Source organism: Ctenopharyngodon idella, chromosome 7, assembly GCF_019924925.1.
Source record: "Ctenopharyngodon idella isolate HZGC_01 chromosome 7, HZGC01, whole genome shotgun sequence".
Classification (NCBI taxonomy): domain Eukaryota; kingdom Metazoa; phylum Chordata; class Actinopteri; order Cypriniformes; family Xenocyprididae; genus Ctenopharyngodon; species Ctenopharyngodon idella.
The window spans coordinates 48,777,657-48,794,548 of NC_067226.1; the positions used below are offsets into that span (position 1 = coordinate 48,777,657).

The window sequence follows — 16,892 nt, forward strand, 5'->3', positions numbered from 1 at the left end:
GAGGAAAAAAGAGAAAAAAGCTGTCTCATCACTGATGTTTCTTTACAATACCAGCCTGGCAGTGGAGGATCAACCCTCGCCATGCAGGTGCTCTGGCATTTCCGGAAAGATCTCAGGTGTGCCAGAGTGATCGATTCTGACACCAAAAAGCTGTCGAAACAAGTGGTGGACCTTTTTCTGCTGTCTAATGAGGAACATGCAGAACAAGATCGGAAAACTGTGCTGCTGCTACTAGACACCAAGGAAAAGACGGACAATGATCTGCCTATAAAGAATGATCTCTGGGAAAACCTGATTGAAGAAATACATAATAGGGACATCAATACTCAAACTCCAGTTGTGATCATTTTGAACTGCAGCACTGCAGACTTCAGTCTAAACGACACAATGATTCTTGACTCCAAACTCTCTGAAGAGGAAATCAGACAATTCAAGGAAAAACTGCTGCAACAGATCCGAGTACAGAGAAAAAGCCAGTGGAAAGTTACAACCATAAATCTGTTGTACCACAAAGACAGCAGCGGATCAGCAGTAGTCAGGGAGGTACTGCAGGACCTGAGGGAAGAGTTCACATGTGAAATCCTGACAGAACCATTCACAACAGAGATTACAGAAAATAAAGAAAGGTTTACAAGACAGATTGAAGATATGGCAAACGAACTGCACGGAAAATATGAAACACACAAAAAACCTGTGCTTCTCCTGTTGGATCACAAGGATGATAAGTCACTACGCTACTTATTAAAGAATCTGCAGTCAAAGCTTCAGCGCTCTGATCGAACTGACCATCCTGCATTCATCACTATTAATGCTGTGAAGAAGAGTGTTGTCCGAGCGCCAGGCCACGTGAAGCTGAAACTGGAGCTCTTACCAGATGAGAAGGAGAAGTTTGCTCAGAAAAGGCAGGAGATTGAAAAGAAACACAAGAAAATATCAAAAACGTTTCATGCATTCAACATAATGCAGGGAGGTTTCCAGAAAGAGGACGCAGAGAAAGTGATCACAGAAGAAATGGTCAATCACATTGGAAATGACAAACAGTCTAGCAGCACAAGACTTCTCAGTTTTTTGGCTTTGATGAATTCATATGTCCCAGGCTCACACTTGTTGAAGCCTTTGTGCAAGACATTCATTGAGCAAACAAAATGGCCCACTGATGAGGGAAAACCTTCAGTGGAAATGATAATGCAGCCTTTCATGGATCTCATAGTCATTTTCTCTGATGGAAAGCAAAACTTCATACGTCTGAAACATCCCATGATTGCTGATGCATGTCTGAAAATATTCACTGAAAACAATCTGACAAGATCTGACATCGCTCTTGACTTCTTGAACAGCATGGTTAAAGGAAATGAGAGTAACTATGGGCAAATCTGCAAGAGAATGTTAGTCACAAGACCTGACGGTCTGATAGAAAAGGAGAAGTTTTCCAGACTGATTCTTGACATCATAAGGGAAGGTAAAACTAACAAATGCATTAGTTTGTTGGAGAGGGCTTCAAATTTGTTCTCCACAGACCCTTTTTATCCTCAAGCACTTGCACGTTTGTATTACATTGAGGTAATGGAGGAAGACAAATATCATAAAGCAGAAAAATGGGCAGAAGAGGCCATTAAAAGAGACTCCAAAAAATCTCATATTAGAGACACATTGGGGCAAGTTCACAAAAACCACCTGCGGAATGAAGCTAAAAAACCATGCACAAACAGAGACAAAATTTTGCACATTGCACAGTTTGCCATTGATGCATTTAAACGAGAAAAGAAAGCAGCTGAAGACGAGTTAGATGACAACACCAGATTCAATAACAGGGGACATTTTGGTTTTCTGCAGGTTTGCAAGGAGATTTATGATTGGAGGACCTTAATAAGTCCAAATAATCCTCTTCAACAAAAATACCATGATTTCATCAATGGTCTCAGAGCTGAAGTTGAGTTGAAATATGACTTCTTTGAATGGTACCTGGCATTCTCAAGACCAAGCAACAAAAAAGATGACCCAGACTACATTTGTGAAGATGTTGAAGATTGCTACAAGCGATATTTTACACAGAGAGACCAGTCAGAAAAAATGGCCCTGAATGAGAAAAAAATTAAGTCTTTTGGAGGACTGCTTCATTTCCTAAAATCTGACATTGATGTGCTTAAACAGAATTTGAGTGCAATCGAAAAACCTCAGTCCAAAAATGAAACCCAAACCATTCTCTACATTTTTGCCAACATCATCTTGAGTCAGTCTGATGAACCATCTGAAAAATCACAAGAGCTTCAGGACATGTTACAGAAACTCTGGTCGACAGAAGCTCAAGGCAGAAGCCCAGAGTTTTACCTCTTGATCCTTTTGCTCTTTTGGTCTGATGAAGCAAAGCAAGCGAAGGCAAACCCTCCAAACCTTGAAAACTGTGTCAAATATATGAGTCAGTCATACGAGGGGAAGTATCAGAAATACCTTCGCGGTCGCTACCTGGAGCCTCTGTTCTTCTATGGGAAAGGAGAAGGCTTGCAGAGACTGGTTCATGCCTTAAAACCTCATCAACATGGTTTGCAGTGGCCGGTTCACTCAAAGCTAGATAAAACTGATCTGGATCTCCTCACTGAAGGAGATGGAAGTGTAGAAGTCAAATGTCTTCAGCGTATCAATGGGAAGGTGGAGGATCATAAAGTGTTTGCTGTTATAAACGGGCAACAGATTCCAGTCATCGCTCACAATCAGGCCAGTGTGTGCAGACGAGGCCAAGTGTCGTTCTACCTCGGCTTCACGATCAGAGGACCTGTTGCCTACAACATCAGATATCAGAACTGTAAGTAAAGCAATGCTTTATATTTCAGACTCACAAAACACGTTTCATATTTGTATTTTACTCTCAGTTAAATATTTTATCCTCTTTTTCTCTGCAGAGTTCATGGATGATCGAATGCTGTCAGTTAGTCTCTTCGTTGACACTGGAAATGCCCGACAGTGCAGCTCATACAATGACAAAATGAGAAAAACGTTTCTTCTCAGCTGGATGTGAATTCAAGACTGTACAAGAACGAGACAACCTTTATATGATAATATTTAGTGTGATTATATTTGAATTGCACTGTATGATTGAACTCTTCGACTAGGTGAATGTGGGACCAAATTTATCTATGAACTCAAATGTCAAAGACAAATTTTTAAATGTCTTCTTAATATTTTTGTTTCTATGTTCTGAAGAAAGAAATGTGTGTTGGGTATTATCTAACAGACAATTAGGTAATAATTATTAGTTAAGCAGACTTCAGTCATGGTACTTTTCACCTATTTCCAGAGAGGACGTGTGTAGAAAGAAAGAAAAATATGAAAAATATTATTCATAATTCTGGTGGTGGGTCTGTAATTTCAAATTATTTTCAAGGGTTTTGAGCTCATTTATTCCAAAAGAAGTCATTTCACAATATCTCTTGCTTTATCTGAACAAGTTACCACTGCTTTATCACAGTTCCCATCAGTGAAGAGTTGATTATTCCTCATGCACAACATGTAACTTTGAGATGTATGTGTTTTCGGTTGTGGTGTGACTACATTTGTTCCAATAAAAGTAATATTAAAGTATCACTTACTGTCCCTCTGCATGCAGAATGTGGCTGTAAAACATTAGAGCAAGTCCAAAATAAGTAATTACATAAGCTTAATTATGTCTAATGGTGATTAGATCAGCATTGTTCATAATCACAATCTTACCAACTGTTCTGTTCAACGGGACTCAAATGCTGGTTTAAAACCGTGTAAAAAGTTTTCACGTTTATCTTATTAGTCTAATTATTATAAGTAAATCAAAATATGTAACAATAAAGAAGATAATTACCAATGAAACAAACACTGCCTGCTCTTGCCCATCCAGTTGTCCAGTTTCCCTAACTTAATTTTCATGTTTTAATTTTCCAGTTTGGACTTTGATTGCTGGATTAGCCTCATGTTATCAATTACATGATATAAGAGTCTTTAAACATGAGTGTTTAGTTTTAAAGGTTAAGAAAAGTACTAATGTCCATCTTTTTTGAAACCATGAAGATATCAGGAATCCTTTATGATCATTTGGAGTATTTGACTGCCTGAATTTACATCTCTAAATGTAAATGTTTGACCTAAATACATCTACGGCTATAAATAACAGAATTAAACTCGTACAAGAGCTTACAGTGGTATTATGACACACACACTCTAAAAAATGCTGGATTAAAAACAACCCAATTTGGGTTATTTTGGCAACCCAGCGCTGGGTTGTTTTTTGTAACCTAAATTTTGGTGTAAAATGACTACATTGCTGTATTTAAATTAACCCAAATGGGTTTTAAATTAAACCCAGAAATCTTAGACATTATAAAATCACTTGTACACACAGAATGACTATCAAAAGGTAAAAATTTATTAAAAACAAGAACAAGGGCAAACATGGTCAAAAGTAACAACATGCATGTGAGATGGAAAATCAGAAAAGAACTGCAAATCAACAGCCACACAGTTTATACAGATAAATGAAATTGTTTTTCACATTTCAGTGAACATTGATGAATATAACTGACCAAATAAGACTTTTTTTTTGCATATTATCCACCGCCAACGAAAACACTACACTATAAAATTATTCACTGGTTTCAACTTTAAGTAATTGTATTAAATATTGCAATAATTTATTAAACTCTATTGTTGCCTAAAATATGGAGCTATATTATAAGAGTTTTAATAACTAACACAAGTTAACATGACAAAATATTTTTTGTCTGTTTGTTTTACAAACATGACTGAACATTTGTTAGTTATTGAATTTTCTATGGCAGGTATACATGTGAAAGAATGTGAGTTTGAATGAGAGTGTGAATTCCTCCACTAAACAACAATGAACAAGCATTGAACATTTGTCAGATTATATGCTAATTATATATGCAGATTATATGCATATGTTATGAGTCCATGAATACATACAGAACACGCATCACTGCCAATTTTCATGACCTCCTTACTGATGTCCGGTCATGAAGAAGCTCCATCAGCACAGCAAAGGCATGCAACATCCTTTAAATTGTCCAGGACAACCTTCTCCTTTAAATCACGGTGTGATCTTCTTGAATTGTATTATTAAGTTGAATTATTAGATTCTAACAGCTGGGGGCTCGTCCGGGATAGGGGGATACTCCCTAAGAACTGGGGAAAGAGAAAAAGCGTGCCGGGGATCAGAGGACCTACGAGAAGGGGGTAAGTGTTTTTGGATATTTCTTGAAGGAAATATGTTATACTTGCCCCTGTAGGATCCTGTGTTAAAACATCTCGTAGAAAGTATGAGATAGGTTTTAATCACTAGTTGCTAGTGGAATTCATTTTCCATTGTTGTTACACTTCGGCTGGCAACAGTAGCTTTTATTAGCTATTAACTGGGGTGGTTGGAGGTGCAGTATAGAGGTCGACCGATATATCGGGCCGATATTTGTCTTTTTTTAATATATCGGCATCGGCCGATATCCGTGTTTAGTAGCGCCGATTTAAAGCCAGGCACGTCCGCGGGCAGCCCTGTGTTATTGGTGCGGTGGAATGTGCTGCTGCCGCATGTGAATTGAAACTTTTGGAAGATTCAACAACAGTCCTGGGAGATAAAGGTAGCCTAAGGCTTACATTCTGATATTTCAAAGTCCTATGGCCATATATTTACTATATATTAAACTATAACTAAATTTAAACTATTAACTATATATTACTAGTAAACTATGAAGTGTTGCTTCACTTAGTGAAAGAAACAACAGATAGCATAGAACCGTCGGGAACTGGCATAATGCTACAGCTGGTTGAAGGTTCGCTTACTTGTAGTTAACTTTAAGGACTGTAGTCCAAAACTACCAGCAGCTTGCTAACATATTAGCCCCAATGTTATAAGTTCTGTTTTATTTTTTCTGTATCGGAGTCAGAGAATTTCACTCTGTGCTTGGGGCAGCTCTGACAAACACTGCAGCGTGATTGAGGGCTACGTTACTCCGACAAATATTGTCAATATTAAGAGGATTTGGCATTTCCAATTAATGTAAGCCTGTTACATTATTCTAGTCTATTATTATTACTATTAGGTAAGCTACTTTTATTATTAAATTAATATTATAATAAATTTGCCCCGCAATAATTTCACAGCGCATCACCGCATAACTGACGTGCTGTGAGGATAATAAAAGATTAGGCTATCAGCTCCTCTTTGAAAATGTTTTAAACATTTTTTTAGGTCTATTATACAATGAATTAGACCTATAATTAAAATTATTAACAGTCTATAATATTTCCTAACACTGCAGTCATAAATGAAAATTAAGAGCAGCTTTAGGCTACTCCAAGCACCAACTTTAAAAAACAAACAAAAAAAAACAAAACAAGCTGTTTAACACGAAATACTATTCTTCTCATTTGTTTCACTATATGTACGGACCACAAGAAATAAATTAAGACAGTTATTTACCGTTATCAGCATATTATGTTGAAATTCGTCTCTGAGAGAAAATGCTCTGTTAATGCAGCGTCAGGCAGCTCCGTCACTTTCACTTTGAATACTGACCGAGGTTAAGCTTTTACCAGCATAACTTTTCCGCAAAGTTTGCACGTTGCTTCTTGTGTGATATCCATTGGCTCCCCTTCTTGGTTGAACCTTCCTTCGGGTGGCCTCGGACTTTCGGCCCGCGGATTTGTGCTACGCCACTGCACAGAAGTGTATGACATTTGTTCGGAAGCATGGTTTGATGCAGACAATAGCCGGGTTTCCATCCAACTTTGCATTAATGAAAATTCAGCTCAAGAATATGCGCATCTGCGTGTGTTTCCATCAACTGTGTAATGCGAATAAAAATGGACATCAGCCTAATAAAGTGATGTGTTCCGACCAATGACTATATATATATATATATATATATATATATGTCGCACAGTTATTATCCTCATTAAACCTGTCTAACATTAACCGTCAAGAATGTCAGAAATCACTAAGAGTTTAGCACTGTCCTTGCATACAAGGCTGTGCAACATGACAGTTTTTAATTGTTTTTAATTGATTTTTATTTATAAAGTTGTATTTATTTTATTTAAATGTATATTTAAGTTTACATTTGTTCCAACAAACTTGAAAAATTCAGCTTGATAAATGCTCTAAAACTTTTATGTAAATCAAGTCAGTGTTCAATAAATGATGTGAAGTTTAGAAATGTTGTGCATCCACTTATTATTAGTGTGACATTTTAGCATGCAAATGAAGGGGAAAACTTCAAGATATCGGCCCTAAAAATCGGCAGCACATATCGGCCATCGGCTGACCCTGACCTCTAAACATCGGCATCGGTTATAGAAAAACCCATATCGGTCGATCTCTTGTGCAGAACTGATCACACTGCACTTCAGATCGCGGCAGCGTACCTTATCTTTCGAAGAAAAATCTTTTATATTTGATATTGATGAAAATAACTTCAATTGTTATTGCATGTTGATATATTGTGACCTAAAAGAGGGTGTTTTAGGGGCGACCCGAAAGCAATTTGGCAAACGCTGGACTGTCTAGGCGAAAGCCCAAAATTAGATAACACCCAAATAAAAGAAGGTGGTTTTGAGGCGATCAGGACGAAAGTCTTGTGTGAGCCTAAAATAGGACCAAACCACCCACTGGTCACAATACGATACATGTACAGCAATTGAGGTTGGGCGATTGAGTACAGAAAAAAAATCAATAAATAAAAAAAATTGTGCACGCATTTACTAACACATTAAAGTGGAAGATGGGGGGTTCGGTCTCAAGACCACTACCAAGGGAATCACCAGTTGATTTCATGTTCAGAAATAATCAGGGATTTTACACTGAGCCATACGTCAGTAATATGGCAGGATGGTCAGAGCAAATGAGACCACAAATTGTAACACCGTATCCACGGGAGGGTTCATTTACAGAGGAAGATATACAATTGGCTAAACGTCTAGTCAAGCAAGGATGGGGTGACCCAACGTGGCGGTATGATTATATGACAAAAAGTTACAATGTATGGAAAGACATGAAAAAGGTTTGGGACCAGGGGCCAGAAAAGAAACAGATAGCTGCTTATGTAGTTAGGAACAAACGCACTGGAATAGAGAAGCCTCCGCCATACTGCGCGCCAGAACCCTCTGCGCCGTCTGTGACGAAATCTAAAACATTGCAAAATAATTCACAAGTTGTGAAACAGGATAGCAATGCTGAAGTGCCCCGCAAAAATGCGATGGTTTGGCTAAGAGCTGGAAATGAGATTATCTTCGAAACCATTGAAAATGTCTGATATGGAATCAATATGCAAAAGTTTGCCTCCTCTCCAAGACGCTGGTAAATTTGTGACTGTTTTGCAAACACACACAAAATAAGCCCATTTTACTGGGGTAGATTACAGTGCAGTTTTGCTAACAACATTGGAAGGAGATGTCACTGAATCGATGTTAATTGATGAATGCCCAACATTGAGGCGTGACAATGGTAAAACAACAGGCATGGGCACGGCTGCGACGCCATGTGTTTTTCTGGGAAGACACTGAAAACCATGATGTCTTCTTTAAACAATTAAGAGCTTTCCTGGATAAACATATAGGTAAACAGCAACACCTATCATTCGCTGCAAATACCAAGCAGAAACCTAGAGAATCTGCTTCAGACTTTTACATTAGGTTTAAGAAGGCATGGGTGGAAGAGTCTAAACTCCCAATGAATAATGAAATGAAGGCTTTGTTCATAAATACCTTCCTGAACACCCCTTTTGGAAGTCAGAACTCCTGGATTTAAACCATTTTTTCCACAAATTTACGATTATACCAGGGGCTCCAATGAATTTAACGGGACGCGATATGATGCACAGGTTGAATATGGATATCAAATTCACTGATAAACAGGTTGTGTTTTCCTTCCTATCCAGCTTGCAGGTCTCGATGAACCCATTGCCCACATGGGAAGAACCCAGTGAATCACTGCCTATCCCACCGAAGCCTGACCCACCTCAGACAGTACACAGCATGATTAACCCATTTTTGTGGTCACAATATAAAGATGACACAGGTTTCATTGATATGGAACCCTATAAAGCCAAATTAAAGACTAACAAACCAGTCTATGTTAAGCAATATCCTTTATCTAAGGATAAGGAACTTGGTATTAAACCAATCATTGACAATTTTATCCAGCAGGGTGTCCTCGTACCAATCCATTCGCCATACAACATGCCGGTTAATCCAGTGGTCAAGGCGGATGAAAAGACATGGCGTTTGACACAAGATTTAAGGGCTAATAATCAGTTAATAACACCGCTGGCACCAATTGTACCTGATGTTCCAACCGTTGTTAATTCAATTCCATGTACGCATAAATACTTCACCGTTATAGATCTCTGCGCGGCATTCTTCTCTGTACCTGTACATCCAGATACTCAGCCCATTTTAGCTTTTACATTTCAAGGTAAACAGCTAATGTGGATACGCCTTGCTCAGGGCTACATTGATTCGCCTGCCGTTTTCTCAGCAGCAGTGCAAAAGACATTAGCCAAAACGACTGATTTACTTTCTACAGACTGCGTCCTTCAATATGCGGATGACATCTTGTGCTCACCCAAGCTGGCTTTAAAGCCTCTAAAGACAAGCTTCAGTGGGTCCAGTCCAAAGTGACATACTTGGGACACATTATAATGCCCGGTTTATGAGCAATTTCTACGGATAGGGTCCAGATGATCAGAAAAATGAAGTCCCCTCGAACTGTACAGCAGCTTCAAAGTTTTCTGGGGCTAGTGAACTATTGTAGATCCTGGATACCTGACTGTGCGGTGCATGACAGGCACCTGAGGAACCTGACTGATCATAAAGCTCCGCCAAGTACGCTTTTAAACTGGACAGAAGAGGCAGACTTGCACTTCATTGCATTGAAACAGGCCATCACCACGGCCTCCCCGACTACAGCAAAAATTTCCATTTGCATCCCCCGAGGCGGAGGGGGTAGCTATTGGCGTCCTGTTGCAACAGCTTGGGTCCACCTATAGACCATTAGCATACCTGTCTAAGAAATTAGATAATATAGCTTCAGGTATGCCAGCATGTCTTCGTGCTGTAGCTGCGGCTGCTCTGGTTGTACAGATGGCAGAAAGAATGGTGTTATCGCATCCGCTGATCCTTTGTACCTCTCATCAGGTAGGGGCCATATTGCATAATATGCAAACACAACTGCTGGCCACCAAAAACCTGACCATACAGCCAACAGCGTCTATTAACCCTGCGTTGTTAGGAGTCATAGGTATGGCTGACATGGTAGATAATTCTACAGATCATGATTGTATCATCGAATTGACTTCCTCATGTTCCTCCAGGGCCGATCTTTCGGACTCGCCCCTGGATGGGGGGGAGAATGTATATGTTGATGGGTCATGTTCAAAACCTTCTGATGGGGTTTATCTTTGTGGCTATGCAGTGGTGTCAGACACTGGAGAGATAATAGTGGCTTTTGCCTTGGACTACAATTCTGCTCAAGCTGCTGAATTGGTTGCATTAATACAAGCATGTGAGCCGATGGCAGGAAAACGTGTAACAATTTACACTGACTTTAAGTATGCATGGGGGGTGGTACATCACTTTGCCAAAACATGGGAAGCTAGAGAATTCAAAACCCATAGCTCATTCGAATTTAATAGGACAATTAACTAAGGCAGTACAGTTACCCGCCAAAGTGGCCATAGTAAAGGTAAAAGGTCACACAACAGGGGATGGCGAATAAGCCGTAGGGAACAGAAAAGTAGATAAAATAGCCAAAGAAGCAGCGAAGGCCCAAATCAGACCAATGTTCGATATGGGTAACCAGAGTCAGGTAACTATGACTGTGCATATAACTAATATACCTGATATTGACATTAAGATCCCGCAGAGTCAACCGACACAGGCTGACTTAGAGCATTGGGGAAAACACGGCTGTGCCCCAGATAAAAAAGGGATTGTGAGAGATGAAAAAGGAAGAATAGCACTTCCGAAGTTAGGATTAATAATCCTCATCAGACATTAGCATGGTTTGTCACACACACAAGTTGTGCAAAAGTAGTACAAGTAATCAATCAATTGTATTGTATTGCAGATGTACACAAAACTGCGAAGCTCATTCTAGACTCATGTCTTACGTGTGCACAACTAAATCCGCACAGACCAATTAAACATGATGCACTACCGCATCCGCAAGCACCGTTTCAGAATGTGCAGATTGACTTCACGCACATGCCGCCAATAGGTAATTTGAAATATCTTTTGGTAATTGTGGATTGATTTTCGAAGTGGTCAGAAGCATTCCCGTGTGTGAAAGAAGATGCTAAAACTGTGGTAAAGATTCTAACCAAAGAAATTCCTCGATTTGGCATACCTACCACTATTGAAAGTGATAATAGGACGCCATTTGCGTCAAGGGTAACGTGGAAGTTCCACATACCCTACCATCCAGAATCTTCAAGCAACGTCGAACGTCTGAATCAGACCCTCAAGAGAAGGCTCACAAAAGCCGCCATAGATACGGGGAAGAAATGGGTAGATTTATTACCCATGGTATTGACAGAGATAAGAATGACTCCATCTTCCACAAATAAATTCTCACCATTTGAAATACTAATGGGCAGGCCTTACCCGACCCCATGGGTTAAAGGTCGTGCAGGCATTACTTCCCTAGGTGACCTGGAGGTGATACAGGAGGACTACGTAACTTCCCTCATTGAGAAACCTAATTCCATATGTGCTGATGTCTCTCTGTGTCTTCCTCTTCTTCAGAAAACCCCACTCACCCTTTTGTTCCAGGACAAAGTGTGCTGATCAAAAGCTTAAAACCAACGAAGGTGGGAGAACCGAGGTATCTTGGACCAGCCACTGTGATCGCAGTAACCGGGACAGGAGTTCTGACAGATTACCAACCGCAGTGGATACACGCTTCAAGAATAAAGCACTGTCCTACAGGAGAGCAGGCAAGCTCCAATTCAAAAACAGAATCTCAAAAGGGGATTCACCTTACTGCCTAACAGGGAGGAGGAAAAACACTGATTAAGCGGAGGAAAGAACTACCTCAAATAGTGAGGTGGGAGTAATCCAAAGCGAGAAGATATATGGCCCATTGAGTCAAACAGTGCTAACTCTTTACACAACCCTGTATGCACTAAGGGCCAAATTCTTATGGATGTACCGCCGCTAGAGAGTTTCACACAGTGTTCATCCATAGAAGCTGTCGAAGCATTCGGCGAGAAGATTATTCACTTGATTAAAAGTTCCCTAGAGTCAGAACCAAGATTGGAAAACATAATACTTTAGAGACCATATCCGGACAGAATTGTGTTTTACCCGTTCACAATAAAGAACGGAATTTTCAAAATATATCAACATGAATATTGATGTCCTTATCGGACCTATTACGTGAGTGGACAATAGTACAAGGCAAAAACGTGGTTTGAAGTAGCATCAAAAGCACTATCAAACCTCGGACTTCCACTTGAAAACGTTATCTTTGCTAAAGTTGCCATAATATATCCGTTTCCACCAGATGGTGCAGTAGATGCGTGGCTATCATTACAAAACAGATTATTGGCAAGACCTCCAGATACTGCCCTGGTAAATATAATAAAACCAAAAGAAGCACACCAGAAGGGAACAGTGATTGTGTATAGGATAGGCAAAGTTCAAAAATCATTAGTCGAATTGCATTATAAATTCCTATGAATATAAATTCCTAAATTCTTATAAATGCACATGGATGTTCAACTGGTAAGACGTTCTGTCTTAAAGTGGCCATTGTGAGATTCTAAGAACATCCATTTTTCTCTGTCTCTGTATCTCTGTCTAGTCATTGCTTCATGCTTAGAGAACATGTTGCTTTTCTTAGAGTGGTGTACAATCCCTACTTATTGTATTAATGCTGAGTTGTCATTTTCACTTCCTATATTTTCAAACATATGTTGACCCTCTGGCCGAATAAACTTTGTATCTTGGTTGAACTGCACTCTCTGTGTCTGAGTCTTCCATTTGATACCCTGGTACCAGCTTTTCTGTGCTAAATCGCTCAACCTGAACAGATCTTCTTAAATTGTATTATTAAGTTGAATTATTAGATTCTAACACACGGTCACATCAGTGATCTCCATTGGGGAAGGTCATTCTCCTTTTTGACCAGTATTCATCCCTGTCACCACCTGTTCATCATTGGGTTAAAAAAAGGAAAAAGAAAATTACTAGGGAACACAAAACAAATTCCTAAAACATTTGATGGTTAAAACATCCATATCAGTAAGGAAAATGGTGTCTTATTAAATTAATTAATAAAACTACATTTTAAAAAGATTGATTATATTGTTAATCAAACGGTTTCAGTTTGAGTTTCAGTGTGTATTTGATGGTAGTTTTTCTCAAATGAAACAGGGAAAAGCTTGTGAAGTGACTCAAGAGCAGCTCTGGAGATGAAGTTCATGTGGATTGTCCTCATACAGTGAGACTGCAGATGGATTAGATTAATCCATATACAGTAAAAATGTCCAGAGCTTATTTTTAGCCATAAATTGTATTGTGATCTCGACATATCGTTTACTGCCCAGCCCTATTCAAAAACCATGTTTTTTGCCACAATGTCTTCATTTAGGGGCCAGTGGCTCCTTAAACATCATGTAGTGTGGAGTCCTGTGAGATGTTTTTCTGTCATTATGAAGCTGAACAGTTAACATGCCAAAAAGTTATTTAAATAAAAATATAAATAACTACTTTTTTGTTAAATTATTAAAACAGACATGACGTACCTCACACATTTTGATGAACTTGGAGGGCTGCTCTTTAAAGTATTAGTTCACCCAAAAAAGAAAAAAGAAAAAAACTTCATCCTATACTGAAGTGCATCCATCATTCATTCATCCAAAATTACCACACACGGTAAGTTTTAGTCCAATGCGACATTAACACAAGCAGAGGGTCAAGTACTGTTTAAAAAGCATAATATTTGATCCATGTGCCTACAGTACAGTGACGGCTGTGTGATATTCAGAGCTCTTATTGTCCTTCAGTCATCATCATCTGACAGGTCAGGTGAAGATACTGCATTAAATATATATTTACAGACAGCTGCAGGTCTTTAGTCTGTAAGAAACTGAATGATGAATCCAAAGATTGATTTTTTTTTTTTTTTTTAATCAGATCATTTTAAAAAACACCCACCTGACAAGTAATTTTCACTAAAATTGTTTTATTAGCACAAACTATTAAAATGAATCAGAAATTGACTAATCAACTTGACCGGTCTACAGTAACGAACCTTATATCAAATGCTTTATAAAAGCATACAGAACCTGATTCCCACACGTATAGATCATGATGTATCATATAGCAACAGTTATTGAGCTCAAGTTTAAGTGCTTTAACAGCAAGAGTACATTCAGAAATTAAGAAAATTTTAAAGCTAAAATTGAGATTAAGCTCAGTCCTTTATCCAACATTGAAAACATGTTTACTTCATCCCAAAACCATATAAATGTAACTGGATCGTCTTTTTCCAAATATACCCCAAGAGTTTAATTATACTTCAATTTCTAAATTCAATAACCTTTACCTCAACCTTATCAAACAAGAATTAAACTACAAAGCTTTCTTAAACTACATCGTTTTCATTAATGCAAAACACAGAACAAAACAAAAAAGTAAATTTAGCTTTGGACATGACAAGAATCAAACTAGCCATAACGTAGAGAGAGAGAGAGAGAGAGAGAGAGAGAGAGAGAGAGAGAGAGAGAGAGAGAGAGAGGAAAAAAAAAAAAAAAAAAAAAAAAAAGAGACAATCTTTCAACATTAAACCTAGTTGTGAAGATAATATTCACAACAAAGTCTATAATCATCAGAATCTCTTTTATCGGAGTAGATGGGTGGCTCTTAAAAGAGCCTTTGGGTCTGTGAGAGTCTCGGGGACTCTACTTGGAGCTGGTGTACTTGGTGACGGCCTTGGTGCCCTCAGACACGGCGTGTTTGGCCAGCTCACCGGGCAGCAGCAGACGCACGGCGGTCTGGATCTCTCTCGACGTGATGGTGGAGCGCTTGTTGTAGTGAGCGAGACGAGACGCCTCACCGGCGATGCGCTCGAAGATGTCGTTGACGAAAGAGTTCATGATGCCCATCGCCTTGGAGGAGATGCCGGTGTCAGGATGAACCTGCTTCAGCACTTTGTACACGTAGATGGCGTAGCTCTCCTTCCTGGACTTTCTGCGCTTCTTTCCTCCCTTACCGGCGGTCTTCGTGACGGCCTTCTTGGAGCCCTTCTTAGGCGCGGACTTGGCTGGTTCAGGCATGACGCTGAATGATCGCAAAACTGACGAATCAATGTGAACTCAAGAGCGAAACAGAGCCTTTTATTCACTACCTTATGCTAATTTTCAAAGAGAGACGGGAATAATCTGATTGCCTGTTTTCATAGGCCACACCCATAAACTCGTATTTCATTGGACAACTCAAAGCATCAGGCGCTGAATGAGAGCCAATCAAAGTCTGTTAAATGATAGCCCCGCCTACCGCCAACCGTTTGAGCGACACCCCTCCCCCCAGTTTCCTTTGTTTCATTTCCCGCTCTTTATTTTCGTTTTAATCGGATTTTGAAAAGACAAATATTCTGCAGGATTGTGTTGTTTGAAAACTCCATATAGACACACTGAGAGAATTTTGGAGGGAAGAATGATTAAATGATTAAGTATATATATATATATATATATACACACACAAAAGTATCTTAAACAAAAGCCTATTTGCTGGTCATATTTAGATTTTTCTTTGTTTTATAAGCCACTTTAATTCAAAGCAAAGTCTACAGGGATAAATAATGTCATGTCACACAAATTAGACAATTAACCCGTTTCACAGACGAGGATTAAAGCCAGTTCTAGACTAAATACATGTTTAAGCTTTAACTGAAACTTGTGCTGTCCTGTCTGAAAATATGTCAGTGTCATTGATTTGTCACAACAGTAATTCTAAAGCACATTTATATAAGATAATTAAAAGTCTTAATTTAAGATCTTAGTCTGAACACTGTCTGTGAAACTAGACTTTAATCTTAGAGAAAAGTTTCTGAAACAAATATTCTGATTATAGTTTCAACTTCAAAGAGAAATTAAAACTCAGATCTAAATGCAATTACACTCATAACATTAAAGTAACTGTTAAAAAGCCACCATTTTCTTTTTGATGACTCACATATTTTCATGGTTTACTCAGAGCGTTTTATTGTTCATGTCTAAATAACACATTAATCACAAATATTATTTGATAACTCTTTATGTGACAGAGTGTGTGGCTCTTAAAAGAGCCGTTGGGTTTGTAGTTTCTCCTGGTTTCAGATGTTTATCCTCCGAAGCCGTACAGGGTTCGTCCCTGTCGTTTCAGCGCGTACACAACATCCATGGCGGTGACGGTCTTTCTCTTGGCGTGCTCGGTGTAGGTGACGGCATCGCGGATAACGTTCTCCAGAAACACCTTCAACACACCGCGGGTCTCCTCGTAGATCAGCCCGGAGATGCGCTTGACGCCGCCGCGGCGAGCCAGACGACGAATGGCGGGTTTGGTGATTCCCTGGATGTTATCGCGCAGAACTTTACGGTGACGCTTAGCGCCTCCTTTTCCGAGCCCTTTACCGCCTTTACCTCTTCCAGACATGCTTCACTGAGTTCTTTCAGACGATGACAACGAATGAATGGCGAATCAGACAAGGAGGTCTTTTACACTTGCTTACAGGACCTGACAGAAACCAGCGCCGCGTCACATGGCGCAACACGCCCCTCCCCTCTTCTTCTTCTTGTGACGTTTATTGGCGGTGGGCAAGCCAACTTTTGCTGCATTACTGCCACCAACTGAACTGGAGTGTGGAGTGACTGAGA

The 16,892-nt window shown here is 39.4% G+C and overlaps 3 protein-coding genes across 4 annotated transcripts; 1 reads left to right on the forward strand and 2 right to left on the reverse strand.

The window, feature by feature from the left end:
• Positions 1-206: 206 nt before the first annotated feature.
• LOC127515756 (sterile alpha motif domain-containing protein 9-like) lies at positions 207-12,994 on the forward strand. 2 transcript variants are annotated; one of them, XM_051899810.1, is made up of 2 exons: positions 207-2,800; positions 11,779-12,994. In XM_051899810.1, coding segments are annotated over exons 1-2 (2,415 nt in total). In that variant the 5' UTR covers positions 207-387; the 3' UTR covers positions 11,781-12,994. The 2 variants fall into 2 exon arrangements, with proteins under 2 accessions (XP_051755770.1, XP_051755769.1); XM_051899809.1 differs by lacking the exon at positions 11,779-12,994 and adding an exon at positions 2,898-3,576.
• A 1,864-nt stretch (positions 12,995-14,858) lies between these two features.
• On the reverse strand, positions 14,859-15,359 carry LOC127515780 (histone H2B-like). Its single transcript, XM_051899835.1, has one exon. It carries the CDS (start codon positions 15,312-15,314, stop codon positions 14,940-14,942), a length of 375 nt encoding a protein of 124 aa, XP_051755795.1. The 5' UTR covers positions 15,315-15,359; the 3' UTR covers positions 14,859-14,939.
• A 948-nt stretch (positions 15,360-16,307) lies between these two features.
• LOC127515795 (histone H4) lies at positions 16,308-16,691 on the reverse strand. The gene has a single exon (XM_051899849.1). The coding sequence runs from the start codon at positions 16,669-16,671 to the stop codon at positions 16,360-16,362; it is 312 nt and encodes a 103-aa protein (XP_051755809.1). The 5' UTR covers positions 16,672-16,691; the 3' UTR covers positions 16,308-16,359.
• Positions 16,692-16,892: the final 201 nt, after the last annotated feature.

Excerpts from the sequence above, each read along its gene's own strand:
- LOC127515756 (XM_051899810.1), top strand. The coding sequence starts at position 388 with ATGATTCTTGACTCCAAACTCTCTGAAGAGGAAATCAGACAATTCAAG.
- LOC127515780 (XM_051899835.1), bottom strand. The coding sequence starts at position 15,314 with ATGCCTGAACCAGCCAAGTCCGCGCCTAAGAAGGGCTCCAAGAAGGCC.
- LOC127515795 (XM_051899849.1), bottom strand. The coding sequence starts at position 16,671 with ATGTCTGGAAGAGGTAAAGGCGGTAAAGGGCTCGGAAAAGGAGGCGCT.